Below are 16,784 nucleotides of genomic sequence, written 5' to 3'. Positions count from 1 at the left end.
GTCAGCTGCTATTTCTGACTCAGATAAAGTGAGGCCAGCACTGGATGAGACTGAAAGAGGATGGACACCAAACCTTTTCCCCCAGATCACAGCCTGTCTCCCTCAGGCTTTGTGTGTGTGTGTATGAGGAAGCATTTATTGTCCTGACCCTGGCCACCTGAAGCCTAGTATATAATACTTACATTCAGTCCAAAAGCCCAAAATCTATTTCTTAGCTTTTAAAGTTGCCTACTTCATCTGAAGTAATTTTCATTCAAAACTGAAATGGCTTTTCTGAACTAAAAATAAAAACTTTGTGTCAGTTACACTATTAAAACATCTCTCAGTTGGAGATAGGTTTAGCCTTGGAGTTCAGTCCAAGGATGGAGTCCAGTTTCCTGTTTCCTGGAGGCTCAGTGTGGGCATTCTGTAGCTCATTCCCCTCTTCCCCCGAGGAGATCCAACTTAGCTCAGGTCCTCCACACATGCTGGGACAGGATCCCCTACAAATTCAGGAGGCGCAGTCATAGTTGGGGAGATAACGGAGGAAGGAGTCTGTGAGCAGGAGCTGGCCCCAACAACAGACCATAGTAGAGGGGAGATCGCTCTCCCCGCTCCTCAGACCCCAGTTCCTTCCTTCCCCAGCACGTGTGTCTTGGAGCCAAGCCAATCTGCAGGTTCCTCACCTGGGGCATCAGGAGACTTCCAGACTCAGAACCGCTGGCCATGGAATTGTCCTGACCTCTGGAGTCACACAACCCAAGGTGCTTCCCTTTCAGACCCAGTCAATGGGAGGAGCATTTTGCTTCTAGTTTAGCACTCTGCATAGCACTTCAGCACCAGGGCTCAGCCTGCAGCATCAGACCACAGTGTTCACATCCGCCTTAAGCCAGGCGTCTACACCGACGTTTCTGGGAATTCATCTAATTCATCAAACGCGTAGAGGGTGGTTTTGCTATTGCTCCTGGAAGAATCTTGAATCTTGTTTAAATCTGCTGCAGAGAACAGAGTTGGGATTTAGAAGTTCATCTTTCTGTGTCCTGTCCCTGTGTGTTAGTACAATCTCCACCCCCCTCCCCACACCGCCCCTGGTGGTACTGAGGCTAGAACCCAGGACCTAAGCTATACCCCATCCCCTATCACTTAGTTTTTAAAAGCTGTTCTAAATAGTGCTACGGAGTATCAGAGCTTGAGAGGACCTTCAGATTCACGGGTTGAGAAAACCAGGCCTCTTGGTCTTAATTCACACGAAGTCACATGGTCCACAAAAGAAGACCCCACACCATCTCAAAGCAACAGTACCTGTCCGTCTTATGGGCCCCGGGTCTTCATTAAGGAAGGACACGTGCGTTTTCCATTCCGTCCACTTCACCTCGTTGATCCTGCAAGTGTGACTTTTGTACTCACTGCTTTGGAATCGCATCTCAGTGATGTAAACACACACATTTGGGGTGTCCCAGGTTCTATATAGCCCCTCTAATGCCACAGACACAGGGATGCTCCAACCTCCTGTTTGCTGATCCTACCCACGTCAAAGACTCCTGCCCCACAGCCCTTCCCTTTATTACCGCAGACACAGTCGGAAGTCCTCATCTGCTACTTTGCACAGCTCGCCCATGCGGAATCTGCTTCTCAGCCATTCTGGTAACATTTTCTCAAACTCCAAGATGGTCCTGGCTCTCTGGGGAGAGAAAGAAGCCTAAACTGATTTCTCCAACCTGCTCTGAGAGTCCTGCCCTGGATGAGGGTATAGCCACAGGTACCCCATCTGATAGCTCACTCCAGCCTCATTTGTGCTTAAAGCAGAGGTCTTGAGGGTTTGAAGGAATCATGAATTCAAACATGAGACAGAAACTTTGGAGTGATAAATTGCTTTCAGCTTGACATGAATAGTATGTCTGGATATCTGGAGCCTCCTAACCGAAATGCTGGGATTCTGGAACTGCAGGTAGAGGAAAGTTCAGAGGTCAAACATTCCCACACTCTCTCTCTGGCTTGGGCACCATGGGAGCTTCCCTGGTAGGGGATCCAGTCTCTCTGGAGCATTATGCTCAACCCAGTTAAAAAGGTTCTGGTCACTAGGAACCCAAAGCTTGTCCCCCCTGTGGTCATGTGCATCTCTGTTCTGCCAGCTGAGGATGGCAAAAGGAGGCTGCAGTCCCCTCCCCTGTGGTCAGCTCTGCAGATACATGAAGGGGTTGCTCCCTCCCCTACCCTACTCCCTAAGTCCAACAAGCACTTTCTAAGCATACTCAGTTCATGAATCAGGTCGGTTATCAACACAGGATCCACACCATTAGTTGTTCTCAGGACTGAGAAATGATACACCCAGGATGGAACCGAGCAGAAATGCCCCTTTCATTGTTCCAGAACCTTACTTCTATCTTCAACCTGAAGTCACTTCTCAATGCCCACACATCACGGGTGACAATGAATAGAGCGTCCCCAAAAGCCTGCGTTTCCCCTCTATGTGTTGCTGTTCTAGACCCTGTTCTCAAAGAACCTATGTTAAGGCTCAAGCAGAGTGTCAGGACACACCCCAGCCCCACTGGTGCCGATGCTGTGCAAGACCTCACAATGAAGTGCTGAACAAAGTCCTTAGCGAGGCCTCTGCCAGCTCACCTGCAAGCGCCAGATCCGCTCACTTTCTTTGGAGACATTCTCCACCGTCTCCCCCATCAGGGCAATGAGCATGTTGAGGAGGAGGACAAAGGTGAGGATGACATAGGTGATGAGTAGGAAGAGAAAGAGGATGGGGTAGGTGGAGTTCTGCTGGATGTTCAGGTCGCCCAGGCCTATGGTGAGTTTGAAGAGCTCCAGCACCGCGTCGCTGAAGCTGCCATAGGAACTGCAGTCCTTTTTGTCCTTGGAGCACTTCTCAATCAGTGAGGCCAGCGCTGCGGGGAGAATGGATGCTCTTGGGCTCTGCTGTCTGGCCACTCAGAGAACTCGCGTATTTGCATGTGTACACACTGCTGCCTCTCTCTCTCTCCCTCCCTCCCTCCCTCCCTCTCTCCCTCTGGCTTCTCAGTTCCCATCTCTCTTCTTCCTCTCCAGTATCAGGTTCCTCGGAAGCCTCGTAAGGCTGATTTTCCTGCCTGGCCTGCAGAAAGCCCTTCCTACCCACTGAAACTAGCCTCTTCTCCCCTCCTCTATCTGAAGCTTAGCCTTCACTCATCCACAGCCTTCTGAGGTTGCCACTTAACCTGTGTGTGACCTGTAGACTAAGGTTCTGACTGCCTGTAGCCCGAGTGGTCTCCCCAGCACTCTTAAGATCCTGTGTCCCTTGAGTTCTCTATCTGGGCTTGTTTTTCTCTTCTATCCAACACACCACAGCGATGGTTCTTTGCTGGGTGAGTGGATGGGCAGGCTGATGTGTGAGTGAATGTATGGAGAAATAAGTCCACAGGTAGGGAGTCAAATGAATAAGCAAGATTTGTCCCTAAAAGGCATCAGACAGATGAGAGCAGCTGTGTCACTTTTCAGTGGGGGGGGGGGGAGTGGGGGGTTCTCCACAAAACTGCCCTGGAGCAAAACATGTTAAACATGCCATCTCCCTATACATTGGTTAGAAATAAAATTGGGTTATGTCATTCCCTCTGAGTTTTAAAAGGGGCCTCCACATATTTGGTCCCCTAGCAAACCATAAGTTCCTGCAGAGATACCTGAAGCAAACTGTCCAAAGTCACAAGATGTGGAGGGCCAGAGAAATACACATCAGTGCTCTAGATTGCTCCTAGGTTTTGAAGACTACCCATCGAGTTTTTTGTGAGCTCTCATTTGCCATCCGCGGGATGGGGTAAGAGCATCTACTGAGCATAGCCATCAGAGATCGTGATGGATATGAAAGTCTGGGGAAACCACAGGTTGGATGGGTGAGAGGGACAGCCATGGTCTCTAATCCATGGGCTCAGAGATGACGACTCTAGCTTGGTCGAGTTGCTGAGAGAAGGTAAAAGGTTCTTTGCAGACACCCATGTTGCAGGTACTGTGTCGCCCCTGATGAAGCCACTGTGTGCTTTGTCATTCTGATATCCGAATAAGGTCCTTAACAAGCATGGAAGTTACTGTTAGTTGTGAAGCAATTACCTACTCCAAATCCAAGTAAGAACAGGATGTAAACAAACAAGAACTTGAGAACATCATGCAAAATGACCTGCAAAGAAATGGACATGATTCAAGTGTGAGGTGTGCGCACATGGTTGCTGTGCACCCGTCTCTCTGCGTCCTGCCATTCTCTCTCCCCTCTTCATCCCTTTTGATGGTCCCAGGCTCCTCTGAGGGCCCTGCCTCTACAAGGAAGCCATCTTTCCTGCTTTGTCCCCAAGCCCTCTCTTCCTTCTGCCTCACCTCACAGCACACAGTCTCTGATTCACCCTGGGCCTTTCTCTATGGAGTCTCACATCTGGGCCTCCCTGGGGCCAGTGACAGGCCAGAGCCGGCACATACCGACTTCTCAGAACTGAGAGTTGAATTTGCATGAATGTTGTGACCATATCCACTATGAAAAACTAAATCAAGCATTCAATTATAAGATAAATAAGTTCTGGGGCTCTCATGAAAAATATCAGATTGTGCAGTTGAAGTGTGCCCAAAGTATAGGTCTCCAATTTTCTAACACACACAGTAGCTGTATTAGCTGTATTAGCTACACTGAAGTTGGTAACCACTTCACAGTATTTACCTATACGGAATCCTACACTTTAGATGTATACAGATGTTCAATTGTAGGTCAATAAAAAATTTTAAAAAATAATTTTGCCGGGTGGTGGTAGTGCACGCCTTTAATCCTAGCACTTGGGAGGCAGAGGCTTTCTGAGTTTGAGGACAGCCTGGTCTACAAAGTGAGTTCCAGGACAGCCAGGGCTATACAGAGAAACCCTGTCTCGAAAAACCAAAATAATAATAATAATAATTAATAATAATAATAATAATAATTTTATCAAAAAATATTCAATCATTAAGTCAAGCATAATGGAACAGGTTTACAGCCCAAGCAAGATGAGGGCTAAGGCGTGAAGAGCATGAGCTTCTAAATCAGCCTGGGCTTTATTTTAAGAAACTGTCTCAAAATAAAAATTTAGTCACATCCGTTTATAAGTAAGCTACATTTTTAAGATAAAAAATATTCAACATTGAATGTTATCTGGCTATATCTATTATAACCACATAGTGGAAAGACTATATAATAATGTGCAACTGCACATCTCTTCCCAGATGTGTTAAGTGGTATAATGTCAGCAGTTGTAAATCCACCATGGTAGGAACGTTTATGCCATGAAAACCAGCAATGCTACAAACATGTAAATCCTACCAACAAAATACTCCTTGTTTTATTGGTGTCTACATCTAGATTCAAGACAGTGACCCAGAAAATGTTAAGGCAGATTAAACTTTAAAATGTGGATTGTCTGAAACTCACAAATGGTCAAAGTGCAGAGAAAAAGTATCTGTGGAGGTTCGGGCCACAAATGGAAGGTTTACATTATATCCCTTCTCTCATAAGACTCAGTGACCACTGTGGGATCAAGGGCAAAAAGATTGTAAGAACCAAAGGTCAGGGAAGATTAGATGAAAACATTGTCTTCTAGACATGCCAGGCCCACTGTACCAAGGAGCTGCAACTGTTGCCTGTAAAAGGCCTGCATGAGATCAAGCCAACCATGATAACTGATGGCTTTTGGGGGAGGAAGCCCCCTCTTAAAGTTTTTCTCTAAGAGTTGGACCTTGGTAAATTGACCACATTCCAGTGGATGACACCACACCCATGAATGACACAAATTGGAATCATTAAGCACACACATGTGTGTATGGTTTTATATATACATATTATATACGTGTGTGTGTGTGTGTGTGTGTGTGTGTGTGTGTGTGTGTGTGTGTATTTTTAAGAAAGGAGAACATGAAGTTAACAGTGTTGGGTGAGGAAGGAGTGGATCTATGAGAAGATAGGCTAAGGAGTCAGGTAAATATGATCAAAATACTTAGTATGCATATGTAAAATTTTCAAAAATTTAATTAAAATATTGTATTTTTGAGGTATAAGCTGTCTTTCATGAATAGCACAGGAATGTTAATGATCCTCCTGGTGCTTGATACAGTTACCCAGTTCAGTAAAGCAGTTGCTCTCAGCTTGACTGACAACATCCAGACTATCTCACGTTCCTGCTTACAAAGTGAACCGTCAACCAGCCAGAAAAGAGCAGCTCTCATTGGTCAGCTGCACCCACAGGCTGGTGGCAGATACAACCCCATCTCATCCTTCCTAGTATAAAAATGTACGACAAATGTATGTATGTATGTATGTATGCATGCATGCATGCAGTGTGTATATACACTTGTCTGTTATATGTACAGGCATGGACACACACATCCAAAGAGCAATTGTTAGATATCTTCCAGAACACCACTGCTCAAGAATCAGAACATTTCCCTCACAAAGCATGTCTCTTACCAATGCCCAACAGCCCAGTTGTTTTAAAGTCTGACCAAAATCAAGTGAAGACTGTGGCATCTTGGAGAGTGCTGGGCTACTGATTATTGCTCCAGATCTTAGTTTCCACATCTGAAGAGTGGACAGCCCACCCTCAAAAGGGGCTCTCCCTGCACAGTTCCCGGCATACCTTCTGGATCATGACGCTGTACATGCCCATAGACTGGAAGCCCCTTGTGTAGTAGAGCATGTTCGCCCAGCCCAGGGCCATGGCCAGCACGAGGCAGGCGAGGTATTCTTTGTAGGCAAACAAGTACAAGAATACAGACAGTATCACAAGCACAGCTTGGACAAAACTGTTCAGGAGACACAGGAGACAAGGACCTTACTTAGCAGCAGCAGAAACATTCAACCCCCAAACCTTAACCCCAAAAAAGGTCACCATGGTAGCTGATGCTGATAAGACATGCAAGGCTTCCTGGCATCATTCAGCTGGGTGTGGACTGCATCACTAGATGCAAGGCAGAGCCAGTGTGGGCTGCCAGCAGACTCTGCCATACGGCCCACAGGGTCAGATGGCTTGGAAATCACCTATATGGTTACAGTTCCCACACAGATGTGGCAAACACTAGAGTAGATCAGTGATTTAGTAAAAGCATGTTTTCAACGAATTACAAAAGTTTCTAACATTCATACTCAAAAACTAATTATAATTTTAAAGTCTCCCAAAGTCTACTCTCTTATCATTTTAAGAATTTTACTAATTTTACTAATCATTTCATTTTACTAATCGAATGACAGTTATTAACAACTTTCTGCTTATAAGAAATACCCAGAGTGGTCAAACTCAGAGAACAAAAATGGAAAGGAGGTTACCATAGGGGAAGGCAGTTGGGGGTTAAGATTTACTCAGTGAAGGGATTCAGTTTTGCAAGAAGAAAAGTACCCTTGAGGCTGGGTGCACAGCTGTGTGGATGTACTCCACAGCTCTGAGCTGTACTTGAAAGCAGTTAAGATGGTGGTTTCAGGGGCACTGAGGTGACTCAAGCGGTAAGGGCGTTTCATGCCAAGCTGAGAGCCCGAGTTTGGTTCCTGAAACTCACACAGTAGAAAAGGAGAACCAGCTCCTACACGGTGCCCTCTGACTTCCCTATACACACTATGACATGTGTCTCCCACCCCTCTTACACACACACTTTTAAAATTATTTTAAAGATGGTAGTTTTTGTGTGACATGTCACTGTGGAAGAAGTGGCAGGACAATTGCAGGAGCAGCGGCTGGGGAGGCCTGCTGGTGAGCAGAGTTTTCTGAGTGTGACAGGGCTGTCCTGTACAGGACCTGCACAAGATCAAAATTCTAGGGAGTAGGAGAAGGGCCCACGAAGCCCCATCCACAGCTGAGGCGCTATTGGCAACTGATGGCTCCTGGGGGAAGGAAAGTGTTTTCTTTGGTGATGTAGCCCCTGGTGGGTTGTCTACATAGCGAGCTCTGAGCCAACTACATAGTGAGATCCTGTCTCCAAAAAAAAATAAAATAAAATAAAACTAATACACAAAAATAAGAAGGAGAAGTGGCAGAGGAGTTTACAAAGTGTTGGAAGGGTGAGAGTAAAAGTTGGGTTTGATGAAAATGTACTATACACATGTATAAATTTTTTTCCAAACAGTAAATATAGCATGTAACAAACATACATGATGAAAACGTCCTTCTAAACCATGCTCACACTTCCAGTTTTGCAGACATCTAGTCAAAAATCCTCTTGTGTTTCTAATGTCAGACAGTGAAACTTGCTTTTTCCCTCCGGTGAAGAACAGAGGCCTGACGGAGGAGCCAACTGGGGACGCGGGTGGGGAAGGGCTATTCTACCTTCCTCTACCCTAACAAAGCAGAAGCAGAAGAGCAGACACCACACTAAGAGCAGAGCTGTGGGAATGTATCTCCTCGGGAAACAGCACCCTTTCTCAACAGTGACAGGCACACATGTGGCCTGCATCCCGGGGCAGTGTCCATCCGGCCTGTCCCCTGTCCCTGGAGGCTGAAGAACTCAGTTCATACCTCTAGAGGACAGGCACACACTTTATAAAACTCCTATGTGGAAACTGGAGATGGCCCAGCTGCCATAATGCTTCCTGCATAAGCATGAGGACCCGAGTTCAAATCCCCGGCACCCACACATAAAATAATCAGGTGTATTGGTGAATGCCTATCATCCCAGCCATGAGGAGACAGGAGGGTCCCTGGGGCTTGTTGACTAGCCAGTCTAGCCAATCAGGGAACTCCAGATTCAGTGAAAGACAGTGTCTCAAAAAGTAAAGGGTTACAAAAAATGAGGTGGAAAATGATTAAAGAAGACGCCTGACTTCAAACTCAGGCCTACGTACATAATACATGCACTTCTATACATGTGCAGGTACATACCACAGAGAGAGACAGAGACAGAGACAGAGACAGAGACAGAGACAGAGAGACAGAGAGAGAGAGAGAGAGAGAGAGAGAGAGANAGAGAGAGAGAGAGAGAGAGAGAGAGAGAGAGAGAGAGAGAGAGCAGAATATATAGGAGATATATATATCAGGATATATAGGAGAGAGATAGGAGTATATATTCAAAAGAAAGAATATTAATGGTGTGCCACCATTGCAAAACCAGCATTCTTCATCCTCAGCCATGGCCTCTGGCATCACCACAGAGTCATCTGAGTCTGCCTCTGCTCATTAAGCCAAGGGTCATGGGAGCTGTTGGTGTCAGCTGCACATGACTTCATGCAGAGAGGCTGCTAAGCTAGGCTTTCTCACTAGGAAACAAGGCCACCAGCAGCGCAACAGCTGGGGCTCTGATGTCACGGAGCACTCGTCATGGTGTGTGACTCTCTATAAATGAGACTGATTTCTCGGGTGTCTCCTAGACCTGACCAACCGAGGTCTGGGATGGCAACCCTGGGGTATCCCTGAAGCCAGAAGGGCCTTCCCTGAGACTCCGCTGTGTACAAACACCAACAAGATGGCCAAGCCTCTGCTCCTCTGGGGTGCCTGCCATTTGGGGCTCTGAGAGATGGAGTCAGCCTTCCCCTGCCATCAGGACAGCCTCTGTCCTAAGTGTCTCTGATTCCCTTCACAGGCATTCAAATGCACTTCCATGTAGAGGAGACAGAGGGGACCTCTGGACCATAGTGGTAGCAGGATGCTTTGACATGATGGCACGGTTGGGTGCTATTCCATAGAATCTTCAGCCCTCTCTATCAGTCGTGACCAAAGGGACAGGCCTACTTACAAGACAAAGTGAAACCAGGCATCTGACAGGATGGACTGAAGATCGGAGGGTCTCAGCAGGAAAATGGCAATGCCCTGGGATCAACGGAAAAGAGAAGCTTGACCCTCTTCCTGCCCTTCACCCAGGAGTCTGGGAAGTACTGCTTCAGTGGGGATTCAGGCAGGGCTATGTGTGTGACAGCTCAGAGTCCAAGGGTGGGGTGCAGAAGCTGACCTGTGCCCAGAGGGCATCACTGACACCTCAGTGAGGGTAGAGCTCCCACAGGCTTCTCACTCCCATCCTCAGCCCAGAAACTGCAAAGCCACAGTCACTGTAGCTGCCCACAAACCATGGCCTAATTTTCCAGCCTCTGAGCTTTTCTGCCTGCTGTTTATCATGGCCTCCCTACTGATGAAGCTTCCACCCCCTCCTCCAGATAAGTCATCTACCTCCCTCTAAACACCGTTCTAATCCACCTAACAGTCTAGATGTTTGTGACTGTTAGCTCCCTTATCAATCTTAAGCACTCCCCCATCCCTGTCACACACACACACACACACACACACACACACACATTTTGTATATAAAAGGCTCAAAATCCACAGGCTGATTCACTGGCTGGTTGAATGGATTAAGCAGGTAGATACATGAACGGGTGAAAGGGTGAGTGGATAGATGGATGGGGAAATGGCTGAACAAAAAAACAGAAATATGGTGTCTAGGTTATGTAGGGTTTGGAATGGATGAATGAGTGACTGGGTAGATGGTAAGAGGCAGGTAACAAGATGGTAGAATGGAGAAGGAAGAATGGTAAGCCCAGAGTGGCATGAAGGATAGATATGTAATGGACAACTTGACAGATGAGTGGAGGAGGGGGTGGAGCAGATACAACAGGCCTGACTTCCTCATTTTTCTCCGTACAGTAACTTAGGAACCTAAGGCCTAAAAAGGAAACGTTTTCCTGAAGCCCCTACAGTAGAGGCTCTGCAGGCTGGAGTGGAAGCCAGCCCTGCTCCCACCCGGCTGGCTTCAAAGGATATTCTAGGACAGAGGGACGTACTCACCTCTTTCACAGAGATGCACATGGCCCAGATGAGGACAAACATCCTCCCTAGAAGCTGAAGCCAACTCATCTTGTGTGTCAGGGCCAAGGGGTGTGGGAGATCCTGGGGAGGAAGGGAAGAAGGGGTGAGGATGAGGAGTAGAGACGGAAGGGAGCACCAGCACTGGAGGACCCAGGCTGTATACGCATGCTGGACCCTCAAGATGGACCAGGGGCCACTGTAGAATCTCATCTCCTAGCCCAGCCTGCCCCACCCTCAGTGGGAACCCAGAACTTTACAGTAAGGACAATGCACTATATGCTAACAACCCCACAACCTAATGGTTCTCTTGTGATTCTTTTCAACCCACATCCACTACCAGACACTTAAAGGGGCCTCCTTACAGTTCAGTGAAGCTGAGACTCTGCACCCCCACTAACAGGTGGGAAACTGAGGCCCAAAGAAGTGGGGAAGCTTAGCTAAGTAACCTCCCCTCCACCCACTTTCTGTAGGCCTCACAACAGACAGTGTAGCCTAGGCCCACATAGAAAGCCTGGGAAGGGTCTGAGGTTCCCTAATCCCCAACTCTCTCCCAATAAAACTTGCTCCATCTGTGCACCCACAGTTTGGCTAACCATCCCTTTCACCAGGAAGTTTGGATAATAATTGGATGACAGCATGAAAATCCTTTCTATCTGGGCCTCAGTTTCCCCATCTCTACATGGGGCAGTTCCAAGATCCTTCACCTCAGACCTCACCACCCCATCCCCGGGACCCCCATACCTCATCTTCCCGAGGACGGTAGTAAGAGACGAGGGTCAGGGTGATGTTGTAGAAAAAATAGAAGCAGAAGGACAAGAAGAACATGTACTTGGCAAATTTCTTCCATTTTGTGTGCAGCAGTGTATGCAGAGGCTCCAGGGTCAGCATCTCATGCCGGTTCTGGGGATAGAGCACCCCATGGAATAAGGCAGGCAGGGAAGGACCACTTTTTTTTTCAAAGCTGTATACTCTTTTCGTTGTTGTTTCGTTTTGATTGGATACTTTTTATTTACATTTCAAATGTTTTCCCCTTTCCAGGTCTCCCCTTAGGAAACTCTCTATCCCATCCCCCTCTCCCTGCCTCTATAAGGGTCCTCCCCCACCCACCTACTCCTGTCCTCCCACCCTGGCATTCCCCTACACTGGGGCATCGAACACCCTCAGGTCCAAGTGCCTCTCCTCCCACTGATGTCCAACAAGGCCATCCTCTGCCACACAGGTAGACAGCGCCATGGGTCACTCCATGCATATTCTTTGGTTTGGAGTCCCCAGGAGCTCCAGGGGGGTCTGGCCTGTTGACACTGTTGCTCCCTCATTGGGGCTGCAAACCCCCTCAGCTCCTTCAGTACAAGAAGGACCATTCTCAAAAGGCCTATCCAGAGCCCAAAGGCAGTGGGGCCAGGGGCAGAAGGCTCCAGTCATCAGGAGCAATGAATGGACTGGTTTGATGGAAATGCTGGAAGGGTAACTCCCAGCTCCCAAGACTCCTTTTGGGGCAGTCAAAGAAGCAGGGGCCTGGGGTTTCCCAGCAGAAAGAGTACTGATACACAGCAAGGAACTGGGACTAGAAAGGGGTTCCAGCATCCCTGCACCCTTAGGACATCTCCTGAGCCTTTCTTGGCTCACCTCTTTATCTCTATCACAACCTTTACTCACCCTGCTAAACAGGTTACTGTGAGGGTCCTGGGAGCCTCTGGGGAGTAGGACTCTTAAGGATGGAGACCTGGCCCACTCACTGCCTCACTCCCCGAAAGAGTTGCAAACTGTCTGAACTGATCCTCGGTCTTCACCTTCGGCTTCATGGGCTTCCCCCTCTCCTACCTCCTCCTGGAATGGTCCTGATCGCTCAAGATAGTGAGCACTGTCTGACCTCATGTGTACTCAAATATAGAAGAAAGGACTCTAAGGCAGGTCATGATGAGTTAGGGTGTGCAAGATCAATACCACACACCTCTTCATTGCCTCCAAATTCCTTGGAATTCTGTAGACAGCCCCTTACCCTGTATTATTCACTGTCAGCCAGAAACAGAAGAGCTAGCCTGTATCTGGTCCCTGCCCTCTATGCCAGACTCCATCACTAAGACAAATCACCAATACGGGACTTAGGGGACTGGCGCCACTGTTCCCACGATCCCCAAACCCTGGCCTGAGGTCCAGCCCTCACTCTGTTCCTGACAGCCTGCTTGGGAGACCCACATCAATGTTGGTGTTGTAGACGATGATTTCCAGCACAGAGTTATCCGTCGTCGTGTCTACGTTGGTGAGGTCATAGAGTGAGGATGACACAGGCCCATACGCCCAGTCCGTGAACTTCCTGGACAGGCTCCGGAGAGGCTTCTCCTTGATCTCACGGCTCAGGATGTACTTCAAGATCTGGGGACAAGAAGAGGGGTGACGGGGCTTGGGGACAACAGACCTGGACCCTCCAGAGGCAGGTCAGCCCAGAATATGTTCCCACCCAAAAGGGTATGAGTGCCACCTCTGCCTAGAGCCGTGACCCTGGGTTCCAGCTACATCTGTAAAATGGGGATGAAGTTCACAGTTCTTGCCTTCTCACAGAGTATGAGAGCCCTTTAGCATGCTGCAGAAAGCTAAACCATCTGCTAGTGGGCCCCCAAACCAGCTGAGATCCAGTTCAGTAACGAATCCGAGAACTGACCGATTTTTAGAAGTGATTTCCATGAGGCCTGGACTTGAAGCTCTCTGTTTCTCTGCTCCTCCATTCCACCCTCAGTCTAGACTTTATGGCTGGTCGCTCTGGCTGAACAGGCTGTGACATCAGGCACCAGCCTTCGCAAAGAGGACCACGAAGCCCACTCTAAGTCAGTGGACCTCAAACTCTGCTGTATGTTAGGGTCCCTGAGGGTGGGGGGGCGTTCAAAATACACAATCAACTACTAAATCTCCAGATGCAGGGATAAACCTGCAAAGTGTTCCATGAAGCTCTCTGTATGAGTCCCCTGTACAGGAGAGCCACTGCCCTCCATCTTTTCATTTCCTGAAAGCTAACTCATCAATCACCCAAGGCTGGGGATACAGTACCCAGGAGCATGAACCCCAAACCCAACAGGAGAGATCTGCTGGGAGGACAGCATCAGTGTGTGACTCTCACACAGCCCCACTGTGTCTCCCACCACAGCCCAGCCAGACAGCTCCTGTATCCCAGTGAGTAAACGCCCCCAGGGGCAGACCTGTAGCTTGGGCATGGCTGAGTTCCCTACTCCCAGTATGACAGCCACCTTGGGTGACATCCAGGAAAGTTTTCTACAAGACACTGAATAAAGGAGAGGACTCGGGAACCTCCCTGGGTGGGTACCTTCCTTAGACTGGCCTTGATGAGAGTACTTTTCCCTAGGGCATAAGGGGTCCCAGGGCCATGCCTCCTGTAAGGTGCATCTTGCCTAGGCTGGGATGGCAAGGAGCATAAATGAGAGAGTGACATTCATGAAAAGGCTCATGGAAAAAAACCAGACCCACAAATACCCTCTGACTCTCCTCAGAACCCCTACAAGCTATGACCCTGGGTGGCAGGAGAGGGGGGGTCAGACACACAATTCCCCCTTTGTTAAAGCTGTTCTTCATCCTTCCCCACACCCACCCTCTACAAGAGAATGAAAAAGGTCCCTTGTGGGCTCCAGCCCTGGCCTGACCTCAGAGCAGCTGATTGGGAGAGGTACAAGGATACACAGCTGGAATGGCTCAATAGATGCCAACTATCCAGGGTCCTTCCACAGTCTCCCAGAAGCCACACTCCCCTCCCAAGATCTACTTCCTGAGAGGAGATATCAGCCAGACCACAGCGCCAGCCACAGGGAAACACGTCAGCCTGTCCCAGCCTAGGTCTTCCCAAGGTGCTCAGATCAGCCTGAAGTTCTTTGACCACATCACACAGGCAAAGGGGCCCAGATAGCCATACTCTGCTGGAGAAGAGGCCTGACCAACAGACTAAGATCCTCCCTATTGCTCGGGAGAAGAAGCCCATTGGCTGTGGACCCAGAGTAGCCATTCTGGAACCACTGCTCCCCAAGAAGAAGCAAGCCTGAAGGATAGACACACAGCCTGTGGTTGAGCGTCACCATTCAGGAATGCTCAACCACAAAGCGCCTGAGATATTGCATCACCTTGGCCTAAGGGATTTCCCAGTCTGGCCCCACCTAGGAAGTTCCAGGAAGAGAGCATGAACTCAGGAGTGCAGGATTGATGTCTTGGGGGTGACCCCCATGATGGATTTCACTGAGCCACCACTGCAATTCCAGACCTAAGCTGCAGCCTCCCCAGAGTTGAGGCTGGAGCCCCTTGGGCTCCTCAGACATGTACCATGCTTCCCCAGCCCCCACACCCGCTGCAGGGCCCCACCTCAGCCTTGCCCATCTTGGCAGCCAGCTGCAGTGGCGTGAGCCCATCATTGTTGCGCATGGTCTCCAACTCCCAGTTGCCACTCCTCAGCAGGATCATGTCGTACATGCGCTTAACAAAGTCATTCTGGGTCTTGAAGTCCTCAGCCACCGTCACCAGCGCGTGCAGGATGTTGTTTCCCCGGGAGTCCTGGGAAGTGATGTCTGTCTGCTCATTCTCCATCAGCAACTGTACAATCTCAGGCTGGTTGGTACATGCTGCCAAGGCCAGGGGCGTCTCACCTGGGGGAGGGGAGTGACTGAGCTCAGTCTTCTCATAGGCCAAAAGCAATATCCTCCAGGCCACAGTCCCAGAGACCCAGATGCTGGCCATCACAGCAGCACTGACCCCTGAGGCTCCCTGACCATCTCCCCTTTGCTCAGTGAAGACTGAAATGGGTTCACACCATAGCCACCTGTGCCCCCCCCCACTCCCCACTGACTTTCCAACACTGCTCAGCGGAGGAGCAGAACATCCCCACTAGGTCCCCCGCTCAACCAGAATGAGAACTCTAATTCCAGCACCCCGCACAAAGCCCTCACTGTTTTGAGCTCCTCTCATCCTTTCACCCATGCTCACACCTCTCCTGTCACAATGGCCTTCTTACTCCAACAAGGGATCTTCTCTAAGCTCAGGGCCTTTGCATATACTGATCTGCTTCCCGCAGCTGCTCTGCACTGACCATTCCCAGTCTTCACTCAGATCCCACCTTCTCAATGAGTCACTCTCGATGCCCTATTTAGATTTAGAAACCCTTAGATTTAGAAACCCTTCCACCCACCCAGACAAAACTCTGGGTTCTTCTTCCTCTTTTCACTCCCACCTGTGCCCTCTCTTTATTCCACCCAGCAAATGTTTCCCAACGCTGGCTGTAATTAGGTCCCAGACTGGGCAATGAGGACACAAGACTGACTGAACAAGAAGCTGTCCTCAAAGATGCCCAGACTCATCTGGTCCTGCTGACCAAAAGCCCAAAGGTGGGGAAGATGGCTCAGTGGGTAAGACTGCTTGCTGCGCAAGCATGAGGAGCTGAGTTCAAATCCCCAGCACCCATGTAGAAAACTGGGCGTGGTTGGCACAGGTGCAGAGACCAAGTCTCTGGGGCTTACTGGCCACCCGCCTAGTTCTACTGGATTCCGACTCAAGGGTAAAGGATGAGAAGTAATACAGGGGACACCAGATGGCCCCTCTGTCCTCTGCGCCCACATTCACATGCACCTCACATATAAACAGTAATACACAAGAGGGAGAGACACACAGAGCAGTGACAGTCAGGCCCAGTGAGGCTTCCCACTGCCTGTCTTGACTACAGTGGTGGTGACATAAAAGTAACAGAACTGTACACTAAAACGGGAGGATTTCACTATACCTAAAGTACACATCTTTTTTAACCCAAAGAATTTGTAAAGGCAATGTGAACATTGTCAAAAGAGGGGGGAAAGATGTTTGTATCAATTCTAACCTCCCACCAAAACATACACACACACATGTACATGAACATATACATATATACATGCACACTCACACATGCACACATATATCCACATACATGTAGAGAGAGAGACAGAGAGACAGAGAGACAGAAAGACAGAGAGACAGAGAGAGAGAGAGAGAGAGAGAGACAGAGAGAGAGAGAGAGAGAGA

At 48.8% G+C, this 16,784-nt stretch overlaps 1 protein-coding gene across 1 annotated transcript in view; it reads right to left on the bottom strand.

Annotated features, from left to right (window-relative positions):
- Window positions 1-876: 876 nt before the first annotated feature.
- The window catches only part of Trpv3 (transient receptor potential cation channel subfamily V member 3), a 28,228-nt gene continuing 12,320 nt past the window's right edge, over window positions 877-16,784 (bottom strand). The window contains exons 6-17 of the mRNA XM_029546120.1: window positions 15,748-15,837; window positions 15,102-15,382; window positions 12,942-13,118; window positions 11,487-11,645; window positions 10,725-10,826; window positions 9,682-9,755; window positions 6,603-6,768; window positions 4,069-4,135; window positions 2,602-2,876; window positions 1,548-1,660; window positions 1,282-1,361; window positions 877-974 (exon numbers count right to left, since the gene is read on the bottom strand). Coding sequence (XP_029401980.1) covers window positions 877-974; window positions 1,282-1,361; window positions 1,548-1,660; window positions 2,602-2,876; window positions 4,069-4,135; window positions 6,603-6,768; window positions 9,682-9,755; window positions 10,725-10,826; window positions 11,487-11,645; window positions 12,942-13,118; window positions 15,102-15,382; window positions 15,748-15,837 — 1,682 coding nt within the window. The remainder of the gene's footprint in view (window positions 975-1,281; window positions 1,362-1,547; window positions 1,661-2,601; window positions 2,877-4,068; window positions 4,136-6,602; window positions 6,769-9,681; window positions 9,756-10,724; window positions 10,827-11,486; window positions 11,646-12,941; window positions 13,119-15,101; window positions 15,383-15,747; window positions 15,838-16,784) is intronic.

The sequence above is a fragment of the Mus pahari genome, chromosome 14 (genome assembly GCF_900095145.1).
Source record: "Mus pahari chromosome 14, PAHARI_EIJ_v1.1, whole genome shotgun sequence".
Classification (NCBI taxonomy): domain Eukaryota; kingdom Metazoa; phylum Chordata; class Mammalia; order Rodentia; family Muridae; genus Mus; species Mus pahari.
Note: the sequence above shows the minus strand (reverse complement) of the source record. Positions and strands in the feature narration are given on the sequence as shown.